Source organism: Cyprinodon variegatus, unplaced genomic scaffold (genome assembly GCF_000732505.1).
Source record: "Cyprinodon variegatus isolate N-32 unplaced genomic scaffold, C_variegatus-1.0 Scaffold112, whole genome shotgun sequence".
NCBI lineage: Eukaryota > Metazoa > Chordata > Actinopteri > Cyprinodontiformes > Cyprinodontidae > Cyprinodon > Cyprinodon variegatus.
The window spans coordinates 503,802-526,355 of NW_015150565.1; the positions used below are offsets into that span (position 1 = coordinate 503,802).

The following is a 22,554-nucleotide window of genomic DNA, read 5'->3' on the forward strand; positions in this document are numbered from 1 at the left end:
AATTCCCATTGGGAACCTACTAGCACTAAGTTGCTAACTGTTTAGCAACATGCTTCCAAGACACCGGCCACAACCAAACTGCTTGCAAACCTTCCGCCACAACAGTCCCGCCCCCTTGATAATTGACCAATGGCATTCACTTTTTTCACTCTTGTAAAGTCGGGCACCACTCGGGAGAATTTGGAAATGCAACCATTGGATCAGCCGCTTCCCTACGACTTTAAGGCAGTTTTCCTCCACATGTTGGTTGATAAGCTGGAACGTTGTATGACAGATACACCTGTTCTTGGGTTTCTATGGTTACAAACAGGTGGTTTGTAACAAGTGGTGCTGTAGTTTCTGTGAAGGAGGTGGAGAGCTCTCTGCCACACCCTTTATGCTTCTCATGTTGCATTTTTTTTTTTTTTTACATTTGTTTGTAGTACACATCACTCCCTCCTCTGCTCATTCTTTCCCTCCTCTGCTCAATCTTCTGCTCAAAGGGGCCAGCTGTTTGTCTTTTCCATGTAACTTATAAAGGGTTAAAAGAGGTTCTGGATGAAGGACAAACAGTTTCAAAGTAATGAAAACAGGTTTTCGTTGAGCTCAAAACTGACTTGCAGCTTTCCTTCATATCTGCACATTAAAGTGAATGAAACAAGTCTTCTGACCTGAACCAGCATAGGCTGATATTATTTATTTATTTATTTGGGATTTCTAGTCAGCTGTGAATCATTTGTATAAAAATTATAAGTCATCTTGGCATGTAAGACTGTGTAAAGTTTTACTTTCTCTGAAGCCTGTTTAATTTTGTTCAAGACTGAATCAGTCAGGTAATTTCCACTGATGTACTGTTAAAGCTGCTTGTTCAAAGATTCTATTGATCTCATTCTGATAAAAAATAAACTGTTTTTCTTCTGTTTTCAGATGTCAGAGCTTTTGATTCCATTTTTTTTTTCTATCAAAATAGGTAATGTAAGTTTAATAATGTAACCGTGCTTTTGATTTAACAGCTAAATGAAACTAACATTGAACATTAGGTGTTCCAGGTTGGTAATCCAATCCACATTATTTATATAGATACAACAAAGACGCACAAAAAGCAGCATGAATAGATAGATAAAAGGACAAAGAGGATACACAATTATGTAGTGTTAAAAGCCAAAGAGTAAAAGTGGGTCTTAACACGAGACTTAAAACAGTCCACTGTGGAGGCTGTTCGTATATGATGGGGCAACTACAGGAACGGCTCTGTCCCCTCTGCTTTCAAGCCTCATCGGAGGCACTATTAACTGAAGATGGTCCTCAGACACTCAGAGTACGTCCTGGAGAGTGAATCTGGAGGTTTTTAATGTATTGAGGAACCATCCCATAAGCTCTAAAAGCTCTGAACACAAACAAAATCTTAAAATCAATTCTAAAAAAAACAAAAAACAGGTAGTTTTAAAAACCAACACAAAATGGATCACAATTATTAACAGTTATGCACCAATGCATCTAATTTCTAATCAACCCAAACTAAGCTTTGTAGAACAAAAATATTGGGAGGTGAGTGGTTGCACTTTTTATAGAGGATATAGTCTCCTATGCAGCTGTTCTGGCTTTGATTCTTGACCTCAGGCCATTTAAAGCTTGTCATCTGCCTCTCTCTCCCTCCCTGCCAAGCTGCTAATAAATAAAGGCTAAAAAAGGGGGAACCAAAAAAGACCCCTGACAAAAAAATCTAAAAATAAATGAATAAGGATAGATGGTGATGGAGTGCTGCATCACATAATGTAATGTATTTATCAATTATTACAGCCTAGACCGATTTCTAGATACAGAAACGGACCAAATGCCTGATCCCACCTCGCTGCTTCATGTCATTACTAGAGGATGAGGGTGAACAAAATCCAAACCCTCTACTGTGTTTTTGTTATATTTAGTCTATAACTTACCTCCATGCCATTGTTTAGAAATAACCATTCTGTGTAGCTTTTTGGGTGGATTTTGATCTGGGATCTGAATCAGTTAAAGGAAAGCTTTGACTGCAGCTGCTTGTTTATTCTGTGACAGTCACAGTGCACCACATGGTTCCCATTGAAAGGATGCTCTGTTTTTTTCTGCTGATCCCCCTAGCCAATGTCTTATATGAAAATCTATCAACATTTTCTTTTTTAAATTTGACATCCTAACCTATGTGCTGCTGAAGAACCCATCATGTCAGTTTTTTTAATATATTAATTGTGTTGGGTACTCTAATCATTTTGCCTCCCATTAATAACTGCTTCCTGCTGCACATATGCCCATTATATCACCTAAGTGGTGTTGTAAATATATAAATAAAGACCCAGCTTCTTGACTCAGCATTTTTTTTTCTTATAAGTATTCCTCTTCTTGGCAAGCTTTGCTACATTTGCTTTTTCTAAATGACATCGAAGCTCAGAATTATTCTCACTTCTGGCAGATATAGATTCAAAATTGGACCTCGGTTTCTGACAGGATTCGTCAGCCTCACAAAGGATCATAAAAGTTTATAAAGAGTTTATAAAAAATGTAAACTTTATATACGTTTTTTTTTATGAAGAAAAAGTGGTATGCTGGTAATTATTTAGAACCGTTTCAATAAGCAACTGAAAACCTTTTGGCATATATTATCATACCCTCTATATGATTGCAGAGCTTTCTGCAGACTTCTGCTGGTATTCTGATCATTTAACAATGAGTTAAAATCTCTGAAGTTGGAAGGTCTGTGTGTCATCAGCCTCATCTTTAGCTCTCTAAAGTATTTATATAACTTCCAGTCAGAGGAATCGGACCGAAAAATATTACCTTAAGTACTAAACTTAAAGGGGAATGCATACTTTTAGACCTAACTATGTTATATCTTGAAGACGATAAGCTCTGGGAAATTTATTTCATTAGGCAGAGTACTGCATTTTTTTATTTGTTGACAAATAAAGGCCAAGAAGGAGTGCAGAATCGATGTTCCTGCCTGCCATAATGGGAGTCATCTCTGAAGGCTCATTCAAGCTAATTCCCTCACTTTTTACAAACCAGATCCTTGAATCCTGCCTCTTTAATCACTTTATAACTTTAGCTGGAGAGTTATTCAGTCATCTTTCTTATAGGTTTAGCTTATATCTGCTTTGCTTTGAGAGCAGCACGTCCCGTGTGCCATAACAAGCTGTGCATTTATAAAGCTATATAATGCATAATTAATGTTTTAGCTTAAAAATGCCAAAATGAATCTACCATTGACCAAAAGACTTGTCATTATGAATTGCTGTCTGAATTGTCTCAGAGGAATTTCATTTTAGGCTAAACGCCTGATGTTTAAGACTCACTGACAGGTTCTCCTCTGACGGGAGTGTGTGGGTGGTGCAATCTGTTTTTGTGTCACTGTGGAGGAGACTGCAGGCTGCTACTAATTGTCTTCAGAATGCATTAGCGTCCTGTTTTCATTCGTCCCGCCACACATTAGTTGAATTAAAGGAAAACATCCAGGAAACGCCACAAGCATTGGGTTAATGAGGCAAGTTAAGAGTTTGTGTTTGTCAGTAATCTAAGATGAGGTGCTTGTTGTTTACCTTGATTTAACAAACCTTAACCAACAAAAGCAATTATCTGCTTCCCAGAGGTCTTTACTAAAGTCAAAAGTTCACAGCAATATGAATGTTTTTAGGGGCATTTTAGTGATTTTTGCATAACTGGATTGAAAATGGTAAAAGAAGCTGGTTTAACAGCCTGCTCCTAATTGGTTACAGGAAGAAATAATGCAGGAAAGAAGCAGTGTGCAAATTTTTATAGCCCAAAAAAAAGGCAGCTTGCAGCAATTTCCCAACTTCACTAAAAACATTTTTGGGTTTCTAAGGAGGAATATTTTAAACAAAAACAGCAAAGCAAACCATTTTCATATTTTTCCTGCAAACAATCCGGTTGATATTTTCATTATTAATCAGTTTTACCGAGTCTTTGAACATCTGATCTCAGACCAGTGTTTCTAAGCGCTCGTACTCACTGTGTCAAATGGGATTTATAAATAACAGCTGGTGATATGCGAAGCCATGTTTATAGTAGACGGTTTATAGTGTGAGACGGTGCTTCTAAAATCAGCTCAAGACGTCGGTTATAAGAGAAGTTCCATGGAGTGCAGTGAAATTCCACTATAACGTGATCTGAAAAATAAAACAAATACAGCTAAGTTGAAATGCTGACCTCATTATATAACTTTTTTATTTATTTGATTAGGCTGTTCAGAAGCAAAACTAATCTGCGATTGCTTGATGGCGACAAGAATCTAGTTGTTAAAAATTAGCCGACCTTTGATTTAAAAAAAAAAAAAAGCAAACGTTTCTCTTCTCAGGACCAGCAAGTATTTGGTGCCAAGAAAGAATTTGTTTATCCCTGCTAAAGCTTCTGGGAAAAAGAATTAGTGCTGACACTAATTTGTCAACAGTAAACTAGCTTTATTGAACTGTTGCCAATTTACCTCAGAGGATTACAGCTCTGGAAATCTGGGGTTAACTCTTTAACAGTTTGCTGCTGGTCCAGGGGAAGAACTTGAGCTTCATAAGGAGCTGAAAGTTGGCCCATGGAAAACGGTAGCCAATCCAAACACTGTGAGCTTCTATTATAAAAATTGGTTTAGTTTTAATATATCAAAATTAGATTAAAAAAAAAAAGCTTTAACAATTGTTAAAGGTTAAATAATCTGCCTCAGAATGTGCTCTCCAACATAGATCATTATTTATCAGTTTTAATTATGTCCCATACTGTTAATAGACTAAAAGTTTTTTTAGTCTACATTTCCAGTGCTGCATATGTGGAATATAAAGGGAGTGTTTAAAATCACCAGTTGTTTCAATTGGATTCAACATGGTGGTCATGTTAGGCCATCTGTTTGCAGGGATTCAGGAATAAATATGATTTGCTTAGTTAAACTGCTTCCATGCAAAATAGAATAGAATAGAATAGAAATCCCTTTATTGTCCCACAATGGGGAAATTCTGGTGTTTACAGCAGCAAAAAGATTATAGAAAAAATGGTCACACAAATGGGGACCTTAGAAAAATGTATAAGAATAACATAAAAAAATACTGTACTGTAAAGTGTTTTAACAATATAAAAACTGTGAACCTGGGGAATCAATGATCAATATACAGCTATGGACATTTTTACACTAATGTGTATTTAAAAATAGCAGCAATCAGAGATTTGCAAAATGACAGCAGCATGTTATTTAACCGACTAAGAAAGAAACTGGGCAAAATCAGCATGAGTAGAATAAAATGGATGAGACATTTAGGACAACGTGGCCCCAGCCTGGTTCTGTGGCAATGGAAAAGCAAACTGGTTCTTTCTCGGTACCAGTGGGATCTTCCCCCAGCAGGCAGGAGCTTTGGGAAAAAATAAATGGCAGAATATTAATAACTGCCTGAATAATTGCCTGAAAATATTATAATTAAGTCAATAAAATGGTGTTGAACCCGTTCAGATGCAGCCATCAGGTTGTCAGCTTCCCTGTTTTACTCTGCTGCGCGCATCGTCTGACCTCCTACCCTCATTTTCATTTAACCGCGTGCATGGGATGTTTCGGGTGGTTTCCTTTTGCTGCATTCAGAGCTTCACTTCCATATTTTCTTGCAGGTTGGAGTTGCTCTTCTCGGTGTGATGTAAACCCAAACGGTTTTACGTCCTTTGCAAATGTGAATGTGTCTAGCAATGAGCAGTTAATCATCTACACGTTGTTGTGCTGGTTAAAATGAAGCAGACACATTACTGATGATCCATTTAAGTGGAACTGATCTGCAAGCTTGTCCCCAAAGGAGAAAGCAGCTCATCCTCTTATACTGTGAGCTGCTTTACTCTGAGCCTAAAATCTGCTTTTAAACCTGGAAATGTTTGGGGGTTTTTTTCTCCTTGTGCTTTATATGTAATTCTTAATAGAAGCTCCCCCTGTTTCTGCACTTTGTGTGAGTTGGTGTCCATATTATTGTATTTATCCCTGGATAATACCATTATTGTACATGTAGGCACTTAGATGGCTTGTTTGGATACAAAATATGCATTAATCTGATCAAATTCAATGACTGACAGACAGGTGATCATTTTGATGTAACTTATTTTTTTAAAGCTGGTGGAACAGTACTGGCTGTAACTCTTTCTCCACTGATTTGGCTTCCAGCAACTTTGACAACAATTTCTCTGAGCATTTGCAGTTTAATTTGAGGGATTCCCCTTTAAACTAAATCAAAGTGATAAGATCTCCAAAATCGCATTTAAATAGAATTATCATTTTGCATTCTTATAGAAATGATCATCAAAATATATTTTGTGAAATGTGAAAGATTTTAAAGAAATGCCTAAAGGCAGTCTCTTCACATTTCTTGAATCTTTGTTCTGTTACTTCGTGTGCAGCAATCAAAATTCCAAAAAACAGACGTATAATTACTGTATATTAACACACATAAATTGCTGTGCCCTCATACATTTTTTCCTTTAGTAAAACAAAAGATTTTTACAAATTAAAACAAGCCTAGAATTTTCCGACTCTTTTTTTTCCCTTTTTTTTTTTCAAAATTAGCAATAAAGATAAACTCTGAATGGAACAAGCAAAAAAAAAACAACAACAACAACAAAGGATTTTGCCATTTTTAAGCTTGTCCAGTTACTCACAGGGCTATACAAATGGATCAGTTCATTCCTGAAGGACCAGCAGGCTGCTTCTACTGCCTCTGGTTGTTACCACGGTGACAATTTATGTCCTCTTTGACTGATGGATGCAATGACGGAGACTTTGCCACCTCTTCTGTGTGCATTTCAAAGAGAGTGAGACCAAAGAGAGGATGTAATGAGATGTGGCTATATATACATGTATAATATGGAGAGCAATAGAGAAGGTTTGATTAATGAGCCGGAAGAAGGAATGCCAGTGGCAGTGCCTTTGACAAATTGAAGGTGGGTGTGTACGGGAAAAAAGGCTGCTAAAATAAGAGAGTAATTCACATTAAAATGGCGAGTCAGATGAACGAAAACAAACTGATGAAACAGAAGGAGAGGGAATGTGTTTTTGGATGAGGCTAAATGCACGTGAGGTTCTCCCCTCCCCAAAAAAACCCCTTCTCTATCTGAATCCCCTCTGCAGCAGGATCTTTGCCATGGCAACGGTAACCAGGCAATGACGCCAGGCATCACTCTCACAAACGAGAGGCTGAACACACCCAGCTGCACCATTGGATAGAGAAACTGTGAGGAGGATGATGCAGCGGGTAGAGGTGGTGGTCATTGAATGCAGCTAAAAGAGACCCCCCACACCCCCTCCATACACTTCATTTAATTAAAGCTTGCTTTTCATATAAGATACAAAACATTTTCTAATCTGTTCTGCTCCCACTGGGTCATTTTTCTGTTCCTTAATGAAGGTGTTATTGTCTTTGAAATGGAAAATTGTGTGTCGTCTAAGATGCAGTAAATTGTAACTCAACCTGCATCCAAAATGTTGAACCCTGGTCTCATCAGTGCAGTCAGGTAGAATGAAAACCTGATGTTCAAAGGCTCAGCTAATGAATAGCTAATGATTAGCTTTGAGTCTGTCACTCATGTTTAGTAAGCTGTAAAAATATCAGTAATCGTGAGCTTACCGATAATAGATGCTGATTAAACTAATTCAGAATTTATAAAGTTTAATCCCTATATTTATGTATTTATTGCAAAATATCTTTTAAAAAAGGACTGATCTATAACAAGGATTGGCTGTTATGTCTGAGGCTGTTTAGTTTTACACTATTTTGGTGTTTTTCTGTATTGGAACAAGTTTGGGGTTAAAAAGTCAGATTGTTATTTTATTTTTTTTATCTCCCTTAAAGGTATAGAGAAGGATTTTTGCAATTTGTTATTCTTTTTTCTTTTTCTTTTTTAAAAGACCAGCCCTCTCCACTTTAAAAAAAATACACATGCACAACCCTGTACCTGCTCCCGAGAAGGGAACGCCTATTAACCCTTTAAAGCCCGATCCAAGAATAAAACAAAACAGAAAATTACCTTTTTTTGGTTTGAAATCCTTATTTGGCCTTTTAACAAAATATGTAAAAAGAAAAAATAGAAATACATTTTTGATATTAATAATTTATTACTATGCGATAAGTCAAGATTATTTTTTGTGTAGTCTTCTGCCCTCTGTTATCAGGTATATCTGATTGTGTACAATAGGATTTTGAGCAAAGTTTTTACCATTAAATTATGCAAAAGGTGTCAGACGCAAAACATTTCAGAAACCGTATGTATCAAATATGATACATTTGGCATTACAGGGTTAAACGCGTGTGAGATCATGCACAAGCCCATTTTTCCTTGTGCACACTCTGTTTAAAAGTTGCTGTTCTCATAGTTTATAAAAACTTACTGTGTCCGAATATCCACCCTAGGGCTGGGCGATATAGTAAAAAAAGCTTATCGATAAAAAAAGAATGCATATTGATCGATATCGATAATTATTGAAAAGATTTGAAACCATATTTTATGTGCAGCTCTGCCTGGACTTTTTATGATATTGCTAAATGATTTAATTTTAATAAAGAACACAAACACAGACTTCGAATTAAATCTTCATTTAACCAACTTTTTTAACCATAACAGAATTGTTTTAAAGAAAAATAACTTAAGAGACCTGAGTTATGTTATTAAATACTGACAAAGAATAAACTAAAGTTAAAGTTTTTTTTATTAAATGTTCTTAAAAAGAAAATTAGATTAATGGGTTTATCGATTATGTGCCCTAATTGGAACTAAAGCTAACACACTATGGGAAAAATAAAAAAAAAATAAAGATTTTTTTTGGTCAGATTGGAATCATGGTTTCATTTTTGTTTTTATTTGGGGGTTTCTTTAAGCAACTATTCATAGAACTTAGAAAAGCAGCATTTATTGGACTGGAAGAACATTGAATTGCTTTAAAAAATGATATTTCCTCTCATAGCTCCTTGTTGGCTTCTTGCTTAATGAGCCAGAAATTCAATGCTTTTTTCACAATCTTAAAAAAAAAAAAACAAAACTGAAACTGAATAAAGAAATAAGCATCAGATTTACTCAACTAAAAAAGAAAAACATTTTAAGTTATTTTAATTGGAAATTTTGTCCCATAATTTTGTATCTCTACTAGAAGAGTTCATACATGTTTCTAGATTAAATCAAATACATTACAGGTTCCAGACAGTTTCTGCATTATTTTCTCTAAACTCACCCCAGGTTTTTGAAATTAGCCATATAGATCTCATTTTGTTGAACTGTGGGACCACCATAAGGGAGATCTTTCTGCTCTCTTATCTAGTGACTTATCTCAACAAGACTGAGTGAAGTATATGGGTTCCTCTCATGAAAGGAAAGAAGGCCCACATATGCAGGGAGATGTTAAGAAATAACATTGCGTGAAGAAGATTTGTATTTATTTTGTTTACCTCAGATAATTGACCCTTCATTGATCTTTCATTAGAGATCATTTGGAGGGAACATCAATGGATCCGTCATACAGATGGGTTTTATTTACATGACTTTTCACACATTTAAGATGGAGCTGCTAAGCTTGGTGCTGTGAAGTGTCCAGTATATGATCCTAAATTGGACTTCACAGTGCAATCATTTTTATTTGTTAATAAATTGTTTAATCCTGTATTTAGTATTTGATTTTTGTCAATGCACCTTAAACGAGTCAGTGGACCAATTTCTTTGTTCCACCCCACAGTGAGGTGGAGAGAAAATAAAGACCTATCTTAAAGATCTTAAATTTAGACTGGGAGGTTAAATTGGACCTGACCAGGCAAGTTTGATTCATCCTACAGTTTCAACCAGCCTACCATTTGTGAGTTTAGGTTGAGAAAACCTTAAGAAATTGTACTTTTTCTTGTGAAACTTCATATCTGTAATATCATTGGGAATATTTCCCAATGCCGTGAATCTGAGCTTTTTCAGTTTGAGTTTTATATTATCTAATATAGATCTGTGTAGCCATCGGTTGGCGTTTAACTGCTCTAAAGATGCATTCACATTTCTGCACAGAGCAATACGATGCTACTCTACTTTAGGTGGGGGTACTTTTATAGAGAAGTTCACAGATATTCATCTAAAATGGCTCATTACCAATCTTCAAATTGTACTTGAATGATTTCTAGAATATTTAGTCTGATTGGTTGCCATTATTTAAAGCCATTCATAAGTCTTTTTTTTTTATTTATTATTGAAACCAAATCTGTTGAAAGTTGATTGTGTTCAACATAATCCTGTAAGCAGAGATTCCTCAGGTCTTTTGATGCAGTGAAAAAAAGAGGGTTGAAAGCCCCGCCCTCTTGGTTGGCATGCTGTGACTCCCGCTGACATTAGAAGGATCCCCTACTTCCTCGCGTCTCTGTGTGTTTGGCTGCAGTGTCAAAGCATTTCTTTCAGTGTAGCCTCACCAAGCACATATCGAGCAGCACCGCATTGCAGCATTTGCTCTCTTGCTCCACATGTCTTTCTCATATTAATCGTAGTCCGTGGACATGGACATGGGCTGGATTTGCATGCCCAGAGGGGCTTGTTTGGCCCTTTTCTGCACAGGCTGCTGTGGGTGGGGCATATGGATCGATCCTTTGATTTGTCTGCTGTCCTGTCTGACTGAGATCCAACTTTTCTCTGTTTAGGCTTTCTGTCGAGGTCAGACAAGTTATGCCTCATTAAACTTTTTACTAGAGGCAATAATCTGATTATTGCTAAATGCATAAAAGAATAGTTTTAAGGAATAAAATGGTATAAAACAAACTGTGTGCCTGTTTCAACAGTGTGGTTTATCAGTCATCTGGCCCCTTTTTGATGCTGAACTATTAAATGTAGGATCCTCTAAAGCTTATACTGTGTTCAAGCTTGTCGGAGTTTACTGAAAGTCCATTATGTAGGTATGGATGCATATATCCCGTCATCTCTTTTTCTTTCTTGTCTTTAGGGCAGTTACCCCGTCTGGGACGACTTCATCAGCAAAGCCACAAAGCTGCAAACACAACTAAGGTAACTTCTTCACATAATCACTCTGTTGGTATATTCCTTGAGTTTTGCATGGAACTAAACTGTTGGTATTATTGTAAATTTTTGGCATATTTATGTATTTCCATTTTTATGAACGAATTTCAGATGAGTCAGATTTTAGTAGAAGATTGTAACCTGGGTTTCACCCAGGTTAGCTTTCAGATAAATGCATGTATTATTGGAAAATGACATCCAAACCACTTAGCCATGTTTAAATGGTAATTGACCCAAAATCTCATAACTGGTTTTGCCATCAGCAATTGATATAAACGGTTTATAATAGCCCACAATGAGTCAGTTGCATCCCTGTGGGCATTTTCTTTTTAATTTCAAATCAGTGGAACCGAATGCAAGATAATAGAGGGTATCAATCATAGGTGAGCTTTTTTTTTCATGGTAATGCCAAAACCTGTAAATAGGATCAAAGTCAGGACTTTGACTAGGCCAGAATCAGAGCTATTTTCAGTGCCTTTTAGAGGTGGATATGTTTATGCTCTGGAGATCCAAGCACAGAAAAGGCAAAAAAGAAGAAAAACATCCCATCACTATGCTACCATTATTCCTGATGTCAGTATTATTTATTAGAGAAATAGAGTGCTAAGAAGGGAAAAAACTCTACCATTTGTTATGCTTTAACTATTGTCAATACAGACGTGATGCAAGAGACACCTACTAAAAAGTTCAACTTTTGTTTGGTTTACGGTTTACTCATTGTCACTAAATGCTGATGTTTCAGGGTTGCACAGCTTGAGCCCAGATTATGGCATCCTGCAGGTGTTTATAACCTCAGCTCATTAAAATCCAATCAGTGCGCCTCATTAAGTGTTTAAATGTCAGGCTCAGCTCCTGTTCGCCATATTCCTGACACTCTAGCTTGCTGCATTTAACACACGTGTGCTCAGGTTCATACACCAAGCAGAGACCTACTGCTGATGCTCAGCTGCTAACTAATGCACATGCAGGCAAACTGCAAAACAAACCTGCACTTAAACACTACTTTGAAATGGGAAATGCTATCGCACACAGATTTCCTTTCATGGCCATCCAACCATTTAACTGTGCAGTCCTTCCTGCCCTGCAGCGAGGCCATGTGACCACTCACACACAGACAGACAGGACAGTTTACCTTCTGAAGATGGCAGAGATGAGTGATCCAAACATGAAGGGATTATTGGTAGGACTGAGACTCAACATCTGAACAGTTGTTTGTTTTGATGTAGACTGAAGAAAACAATAAAAAGCAGGCATTGATTTGGTATTAATTTTTAAATTACTTTTTTTTTTGTACAAAATTATACATTTCTGCCATTTTTGGATCAGGATCAGCCATCTCCAGTCCATAAGTCCTGGAACTTTTAGTTATATTCTGCTGCAGGACACATACAAAATTGATCACTTGTTCTCTGCAGTCATATTGAGCCGATGATTCAGTGCCCTCATGTTTTTTTTCATGCTTTCAAAACTGCAATCCCTGTCAAACGACATAAAGCACATTTCTGCATAAAATGTTTGACATGTTGAACTAAAACAAACACAATATTGAACCTGAGAGCAGTACAGATTTCTGCAAGTCTACAAAAAGGATAAAAGCTACACTTCTATTCATATACACTCATACAAAGTTAAAGGAATTCTGTCAAATTTATTAAGCATAATTTTTAACATAAAACCTGTGCTTTTCACAGATTTTGTATTTATTTGTCTGTGTTTTTAAAGTAATGCCATCTCTGTTGTTTCTCCAAGGACGACGGTTGTCGCAGTCGCCGCCTTCCTGGACGCCTTCCAGAAAGTGGCCGATCTGGCAACCAACAGTCGAGGTAAGAGTGATAAAATAAAATAAATAAAAACATTGTTGTTTTTGCAGAATGGGTTCTGATTATGCCTCAAGCAATTCCCAAAACAAAATCACTACACAGAACAGTTCACTGTTTGGTTGGTTATTATAAGCTTTGAATGTGTCCCTTTTGGATGATTTCATTGGAAATTTTCTGGACCTTTGAACAGCATGTAAAGCTGTTAGAATTGATCTTAAGCCATGCTTGAAGCATAGGTTATTTGGCTGCCAGTCACAGATTGATGTTTCTTTCATTCTCCGTTTAAGATCAAGGTTTGCTTATTGGCTGCAGACTGCCTCAAACAGCAGGTTCAATACTTTCTGGTCTAAAACCCACCAGTTTTTAATCATTTGTACAATTAAAACAGCTTAAAACATAGAAAACTGACCAGCAACTTTGTTAAAGTAATAGAAAATAGGTTATATTCATGGAAATAATGGAAATACAAAGTTTTAATTTATCTAAAATGTTTGTGTTTTTGCAATTGATCATAGTATAGAAAATATTAAATAGCTTAAAAAAAGATCACCATAAGAGACCAGAAGGTGAAATCTGTCCCGGGGCTTCATACAGGAAGCAAGACAGGGAAAAAGCACACGTAGGGGAAAAAAACAAACATTTTTGCTGACTAAAAGGTACAAAAACACACACACAGCTGGTATTACTGTTGCCAGCATGGGTAGAGCTAAAGCATAGTTGGCCCACAGTCCAGTTTCAGAATATAAACAAAACTCTCTGAGGGTAAAATCTGCACAAAAGCCCTGAAATTCAAAGTTTGTTTCTTTTTGATGACTTGAACATCTGATCACTGATTATTGAGTAATACTGTAAGTAATAATTGCACTGCTGGTAGAATCAATGCAGATCATCTTTAGTTCTGTTTGATCCCATCTATGCTAATAATTCAACACAGTTAAGTTTCCAAGGCTAAAGATGCATAAAAAACGAATAATTATGCATGCTTTAAATCAAACCTTTCCCACTCCTAGCTGTGGTAATTGATGCTTTTATTGGGACACTATCTGCTGCTTTTAGAGAGGTGGTATCAGAAGAGAATTAGCTAAACTAATAATTAGAACACAGCCTATGCAATGAGAAAATCTTTCATAGTCTTACAGTGAAGATATCTGATGGTTTGTATCTAATTCGACCGGCGCCACTGTTTGCTGCTGTTCTCCTGAAGCGGTTTTCCATTGATTTGTCCTCTTCCACTATTGACAAATAAAAAGCCGCTCTTCCTCCTATCGGTAGATTGTAAAAAATCTTTACAGGTCACTTCCTGGATCATTAAAGGAAGCAGGAAGCTTTGTAGCACATATGGGTGTGATTCCTTTATCTTTTTTTTGTTTTTTTTAACAGGAAGCTCTGATTTATCATGGATTTCTCTTTTCCCCCAGTGGAGCTTCTGCTCCAAGTTGACTCTGTGTGTATTTGTGTGCTTATGGGTTGTTCACAGTGCTGCATGTAGGTCAACTTCCTGTCGAGGCGACTCGCTGTCACAGTGACAACAGTAGCCCAGGAAACAATCAGTCACTGTCATGATGATCCTGCGGCTCTGGGTCACAGCTGCTCTGTAATTGACTTTGTGTGCGTTTGTGTTGCTCAGTAGCTGTTTCACCTGCAGCAGTGTGTCAAATTATTGGCTTCTTTCAGCAACTGTTAGGATAGTTGGAGGTTTTTGAAGCCACACGTCAAACTTCTTGCATCTTCGTTTTTGCTGCAGCAATAATTAGAGTTTAGATTGCATGGCTAAAGATACAGCTATGTGGAATATCTGCAGTATGTATCTGTTGACTTTTAACCTGCATAACTAAACCGAATTGGCAATATTTCTGCATATAAGTTATATCCTTTGGTTTTGTAAAGTGCTTTGCAATGATTTCTGTACTATTGTACTAATAAGCATAATATGTAAACTAAAGTAGGGCTGCAACTAAAGATTATTTTGCAAATCGATTATTCTGCTGATAATTTTTTTAATCAATCGACTAATAATCTGGTAGCCAAAGATTCCTTAAAGAACATTTTTTAACTAAATTTAACCAGGTGAAACTAAAACTTTCCACTTGAGGATCTTGGATAGAGCACATTGACAGACATTTTTTTTCCTAAATCTTAAATAAAAAAATGTTTAAACTTTCTTTTGGAATTTACATATAATAAGTGCTCTAAATGGGTTGCTCTGTCAACTAATGTTCTAGAGTCTCTCTACTGCAGTTAACGTTTAATCCATTAATAAGATAGTTGAAGATTATTTCAATAATCGATTAATCACGATTAATCAGATCAATTGCTTCAGCCCCAAACTGAAATAAAAATAAAACGGTTGTGCAGTATTTAAAAGTCTTACTGCATTTTGTAGCGTAGGTCCAAACACAGTGCAGGGAGGCTAATATAGGCTGGTTACTGTATCTAGTCAGGCTACTATACTGTTGTAGACCATATTTTAAAACTGTTTTATAATAAGATTGATGGTTCATGCTGCTTTTACTCTTCACAACGTAATTCTCTGCTTTTTCGCAACAAGAAATATTCCCAAACTGCCAAATCTTTGTTTATTATAAGCAAGGAAAATAGCGCTGTAGTAATTTAGTCAACTGCCTTTACTGAGCAGCAGTGGTTGGTTGAGGATGCTCCATGCTGCACTATTATCTGGGGCGTCTTTATAAAACTAGTCAGAATTGCAAGTTTCTATGATAATGATAAATGTGTAATTTTAAAGACTTCTATCAAAATTCCCTTGAACTCGGTAGCAAATGAAAACAAATTCAGTACAGTTAATTGCCCATGCAATAAAATCGCGATTTAGCAACGCACATTTCTGAAATAGCAGAGGCACTCGGTTTTAGTCACGTGAGATTTAACAAGAGAAAGACATTAAAGTTTCTCCCTCGAACCCTTTAGGTGGTGGTAATACACTTAAAGTGGTTTGCAGGCGCATGGAAGTGAAGAGGGGGTTACAGCTAGCACACAGATCCATGCATGATTGACATAAAAGCTTTTTCGAGCAAAGGTCACAGTAAAATCCTGCAAAAAGGGACTCTGGACAATCAAGCTTTCAAGGTCATGAAATAACAGAAACCCTGGAGTTAAACATCTACATGCTTCTGCTTGGTGCAAAGGAAAATCACAATAAAATCGCAATTGGTTGAAAGTAATCTAAATTCTTATTTTTAGCTAAATCATTCAGCCTTAATTCCCACAGTTTCCTTGAAAAGTCGTTTACAGAAAGTAAAATATTCCTGTTGTATTCGCTTCACAGAGAAGATCAGGGTGAATGTTAATGCAAATACCCACTGAGAGGGAGAACCAAATTTGCCTGTGGATGCTCTTCAAAATGCTAATTTGTCTTTTCTCTTGGTGGTTTTCATTCCTTACATCTTGGGTCCACCCATGTACACATTAGTGGAGCTTCCTAATTTCAATATTTCACATTGAAAGACTCTATAAAGAAATTTCTAACATTTTTCTTCCTTAAGTAATGTTTCAATAAATGCTAAGGAAATAAATCTGTTTACCAGTGACGGCTCTAAACTGTGCAGTGGATTGAACAGATCTGTGATAAGCTTTTATCTTGTTCTCTCACTGACAGTTATCCAGCTCTGACAGAGGTGTTGAATTATTGAATTGAAGAGGTTGCACCCCATCTGTTCAATGTCAACCTTAAACATTACATTCCTCGAGGTTTAGAGAATTTACAGTCAGGTGGTGGGGGAGGGACAACAGCTCGGATCAGACAAAGTAATTATCCAATAACGCAAAAACGTCTGACATTTTTAAACTCAGAAATGGAATTGCTGATAATATGAAGCACTTAGAGGAATGAATGCTGAGCTGTAGGGAGAAAAAGCAAAGAGATGAAAGATAGAGGTGTGGTGATGGGAATGGAGGGATGGATGTGAGAGGAGGAGGGGTGAGAGGCTGTTGGCTGTCATGTCCATCCAGCTTTGGTGCTCATGGCAACAACATGGAAATCAGTGCAGAATTGAATCAGAGCCACAGAAACAGGATCTGTGTTTTCATCTAAATGCCAGAGGAGTTGGTTCTACTAACAGATTACTATTTATTTCAGTCATATTATTCATGCCGGCTTTATTTGTGAAATTTCTCTAAAGGAGCTGCATTTCTTACCTAGAGAAAAAAAGGATTTTATAGAGTTTGTAAGCTGTTGAAAGAGGCTCCTAGTAGGAAAAGATTTTATTTCAGTCCTTCTTTTAACCTTTTTTTTATGATTATAAATGTATGAATAGGGCTTACATGGCACCTCCATGTCAGTGTCTGTTCCAGCTGCCCTTAACCAATCACATTAAAGCAGTTTGAACCTTTTATGTCAGGCTTGAGCTTTGTCGACTGAATTTTAATCTGAAAGAAATATTCATCTGTTCATTGTTTAATTCAGCAGATCAAGCAACACTTGCAGCATCGCCTTCTGTTTAACTAGATGAAGTAAATGAACTTCTGACTAAATCGTAGCACTTCAGTTCTTTTGCAAGATCTTAAGAATCATATTACAAGTCGCCTCTAAGTGTGTTGGTCACATGCATTCTGGGTGTTGGATGTGAACTAAGCATTGAGTCCAGTAAATGCAAACAGCATCAGTCAAAGCAAGCTCATTTTCCTGAAAAACAAATAATCAGCAAGCAACTTCTCTCCTCTCTTAGACTTGTTGCAAGTCAGGTGAGATAGCAATGATTTTTTAAAACAGTCTTAATACAATCATTCTGCTATTTAGACTTTGAAAAAGGAAAATATTGTACTATTTTGATATGCTGATGACAGATATCTTTATATTTCTGTCACCACATCTCCAGTCTTTTATATTTACATTAATTATATTGTTAGAAAATTGATGTGTAAGAATGGTTTTCAGTTTGATGCAGAAAAATACTGAGAAAAATCTCCCTCTAAATAAAAACATGCTTTCTTTCCTGCCTTTTGTTTTTGCCAACCTAAACATGAGGACAATTTAAACCTGTTAAGTTGTTGATAGGAAACTAGAAGCATAAAAATCAAAAATTTGCAGATGCATAACTGGCCATGTTTAAGGTTTAATGGTTTTCTTAAAAAAATATCCAACAAAGCTCATCTAAGGAGCAAGATGATCTCTCAATTGTAAACAAAGCAGGTCAGTTTTTAGTCGTTTAAACAGGAAAGAGATCAAATAACATTGTTTAACAACATATTTCTATCTTTGTACATAGTCTTTTGTTAGATTTGTTGTGTATTTTCAAGTTTATTATTTAGTGTGGGCAGGCTAATATTTTCCATAAAAAATGTAGGCTTTCCATCTTAAATGGATGTCATCAGTCTATGCTGTTACTTTGAATTTAATACGTTATGTTAGTAAAAGTATATTATTTACTGACAGAAATGTCATGCATTATACAAAAGGATGTTATTTATTATCTTATTCCCTTTGAAAATGCTGTTTATAATTTCATTGGAGCAGGTCTCTCATTTATGTAGGCAGACATCTTTGTGGTACGGCAGCCCAGAGCTGACAAAGTAGTGACTGTAAAGATCGCTATTACGCTCGAATCAGGCTGTCGCAATTAAGGGCTATAAAAAATGTATATCCTACACAGACTAATAAAATACCATTTAAAAACTATCTTTGTAAACAAACCTCGTAATTTCTTGACAAGATAGATGATATGGATATTGTAGAAGTCATTTCAGCGTTTTCTGATATTATTTCATGAGATTTTCTTTTTTTTATTCTGCCAGTTCTGTGCAAATATATTGCTGATATATATGGTATGATTTCGCTAAAAATTATATGTAGCATTTAGCTCGTTTGTATGCTAACTTTGCCAACATTATCATTTAGTATAACTAATTCTGCCCATCAGACATAGGTCAGGTCTGATGAGAGGCCATTTAGGCTTTTCTTTTACTGAATCTATTTCAGGTTTTCTTTTAAGGACTTACCTACTGATTCTTTTTTTAATGACAAAGTATAAAATGTTCTGCTATTTCTTTTTTTCACAGAGGTCGTGGTTTTGAAACCAATAGAAAATAAAGACGCTTTAAAATCCTGAAATCTATGAATGACTTCATACTTTGTGTCTCTTACCTTTATCTCATTCATGACATTTAAAAAAGGCCATTAAAGTACATGCTGTTTGTTTATGTAGGGTCAGGTATGTCTTAATTATTAAGCATATGATAAGAAAAAAGGTTCTTTTTTTATTTTTACAGAATTGACGTATTGATTTATTGAAGGTTTGTTAAAACCAACCTCTGGCTAAGTAATAAGTGATGAGTTAATCCAACCACATACCGATTTTCTATGTATAAAATGCTTTAGATCTTGTCAGTCTCATGAGTGATGCTTGGGTGTAGGTTTTTATTGACGATTTCCTGACTGATGGGGAAGAATGTTATTTGTTCTTGCTGAATCACCACATATCCAATACTTTCAGCTTTATGGATCACTTGTCAAACAGAAACAAGGTGTTCTGGTACACTGGCATTGGGCTCTGCATTACAATAGCTGTATTTACTTAGAAAGGAAATCATTAAGTTTCATACCTCGTTTTCATTTAGTCTCCTTTGACAGCAGCGGTGAACTCAGGCAGATTCTTTGCCTGCATTCAAAGCTTGGAAATGTTGCAGCATTTTCACCTGTTAAAACTAATGTGGATTATAGGGCTAAACCCTGAAGAGATGTTATCGGCAGTATTGTGTTTGGACTGAAAAACTGGCTGCATGTCCTGCTGATTTTGGCGATGCTAGGATATGTAAAGCTAACTGAAAGCTGCTGCGGGTTTCATTTCTGCTGTAAAATTTGGCTCCTGTTGAAAATAAAATAATAAAGAGTAATCTCATTCCCAACCAAAACATCTTAAGAATAAACAACCATCTGCTTAACTTCTCTGATCTCATTTCAAATCAGCTGCTGTTACAGTCTGCCTTTTCCTGGCTTCAGTGTTTGAACCAGATGTGGAGAAAAGCTGCAGGGATTTTCTCTCATTCAGCTGCAGGATCATCAGTGAGGTCCAACAGCATGGAACCTCTCTGATGATCCCCACAGAGTCTCAGCATACTTGGCCATAAAAGTTGTTATCCTAAGGTTTACTAGGATTATATTGAACTTTTTCCCTGTAGCCTGTCAGCTGTTGGTAAGGAAAATAAAGTGAGACTTTCTCATATTTAAAATGTAACTGGTGTTACAAGAGTTTCCAACATGCATTTTAAAAGACAGCAAACGGTAGCTTTGGCCTATAAAGATGCTCCTCATGGATGAGGTGCCTTCACTGCTTTCACACACAAAAATCTGTTTTTAAATCAAATTTTTTTTGTCAGCTTTATATTCTGCTCTAGTTTCACATCATGTTCTATGCTTTCTTGGCCATCGCCTCCAAATCCCTGTAGAAACCAGTAAGGGTATGAAGGTTTAGTGGTTTTGAACCCATAAGCTCAAACAGAAACATTTGTATATCTTACACTGGTAGCCGACTCATGCCTGATGAATTCTGGGATTTAAGCAAGTGCCCATCAGAGGTCTTATTTCCTTTAGCCTGTTTTCAGAGCAGCAGTAAGGTGTTTTAATAACAGTTTAAAGAAAAGGTAGAAAATGGATTTTAAGTGTTTACAGAACAGTTAATAATCATGAAGGAGATACGTTGTTTTTTTTTACCAAAGCAGGGGGAAAGATACAGAATTCTTACCTGTTGTTTATCTACTGTATCTGCTTTGAGATGCTGGTGAATTGGGTTTTAAGATGCATCATATGAGTCCCTGCAGATGCCACTGCAGTCATTGTCTTTATTTTCTTGGGTGTGTGTGTGTCATCTGGTCGAATCCTCTGCAGCTCACAGATGGCCTCCTTTGGCATCAATTTTACCAATATCCCAGTTTCAGGTGAGTGATGTCATATCTGCTTTGTCCACAAACGCAGTTTGAGTTTTTTTTTTTCTTATGGACAGATGGTGCATCAGTTTATAAAATATGCTGAGGGAAAATATTTGCTAAGCAGATTTCACATTCACAGGAAGATGCCACTGATTTGTATGCATCCGAGATTTTCCACGGCTGGTGAGGAGTAGATGTGTTTGTAAAGTTTTTTTGTTTTTTTTTGCAGAAGTTAGCGTACATTTTGGTTAGCAAGGCAAGAAAATCTGCTAAATCAGGATCAAGGTACTGCAACTTCCTGGATACATTCTCTACTTCTGGAAAGATATGTTTCAGATTCTGCATGATTCTATGTATTATTTATTTATTAAGGGTTTATTGATTCCAAGCATGGGAGAAGAAAAGCAGTCTAAAATGTGTTGCTGTACTAAAAAATGTGTTTTCGGCATTGCAGAGCTAGATTTCCATCTAGATCTTAGTAATATTGAAATTGGTTTTGCCCTCCAGCAATTCCTGCTACCAGACGCCAGCATCTAAAGCAACCAAATAACCCCAAAAGATGTAGAGGAAAAACTAAATGTTGCCTCAGTTTCCCCGGTATATACCCGAACCTCAGGAGAAATATTGGATTTCGTTGTTGGATGATGTCAGAGGTTGGAAGTGAGCAGGAGTCAGACGTTGGCGTTCATGTAAAACCAAAACGACTGTTCTTCTGTTCCAACTCCAAATTCTTCATCCTGTCAGCCAAGTTACAAGCGTCTCATATATCCTCTGCTGTGTGAGTTCTGTAATGTTCAGAAATATGGGCCCTGACATGCTGCGGCCTTTAATAGTAATGACTCATTTGTGTGACCATGTCATTGTACCACTACCTGCTGACAGTCATTAGATGAGAAAAAGCTGGATTAAATGTTCAAACATGTCTGGTCTTTCTCCCTTTCTTTGTAAAGGAAATATAATGAACAGGGATGTGTAGGTAAAGGTAATTATCTAGGAAGAAGCATGTTTTCTAGTTGGTGTGGAGGAAATCACAAGTTTGACAGGTCTATCTTAGAAATGTAGCTACAGTATAAATTGACTATAATCAAACTCTCTTTTTATGCAACCAAAACAGACAAAATGGATGGATGACATTGGATAGGAACGCTTTTATTCCATGGGCCTAATTTAGCAACTTATATTCTAATGATTCAGAAAAACAGCCACACTGTTGGTAACTTGTAGAAAAAGAGCAAACAATTTGAATCTAACTGAACCAGAAATGAGATCATTAACTTTTCCTGATTTTTATTTTCTCCAGTTTGCAGAATTTTGCAGAGCCTTGAGAGTTTTGTAAGTTTTGATGCTATTAAAGAAATTGAAACATTCTTGCAACAAATATAGTAATATTATCCCCTTATGTAGCTCTTACCTTTTTATAGCTTGTGCACAAACCTATTGCATACCCAAATGCCATTGGCTAGTTAAATAATATTATAAATCCCACATGCATGTGATATGTCTCATGTGAAAGCTAAGATCTTCTAGTTTCTAGAGATATGCTCTATATCTTGGGTTTAATTCATAGTTCAATTCATTTCAGTTCAGTTCATTTCTATAGCGCCAATGTCATCTTAAGGCACTTTAAAGTTCACCAGATCATACAGTTAAATTGATACAAAGTTTACTATCTAAAGAAAACCAGTTGATTGCGTCGACTCATCCCTCGCAATAAGCATGCTTGTAGCGACAGTGAAGAGGAAAAACTCCCTTTTAACAGGAAGAAACCTCGAGCAGAACCAGGCTCAGTGGAAGAGGCAAACTGCCGAGGCCGACTTAATTGACCTCTCTAACTCACTATATTTGTTGCTCA

The 22,554-nt window shown here is 36.5% G+C and overlaps 1 protein-coding gene across 1 annotated transcript in view; it reads left to right on the plus strand.

The window, feature by feature from the left end:
- Positions 1 to 22,554, plus strand: part of mtss1 (metastasis suppressor 1) — a 65,404-nt gene that overhangs the window by 3,267 nt on the left and 39,583 nt on the right. Inside the window, exons 2-3 of the mRNA XM_015375070.1 lie at positions 10,931 to 10,992; positions 12,754 to 12,827. Coding sequence (XP_015230556.1) covers positions 10,931 to 10,992; positions 12,754 to 12,827 — 136 coding nt within the window. The remainder of the gene's footprint in view (positions 1 to 10,930; positions 10,993 to 12,753; positions 12,828 to 22,554) is intronic.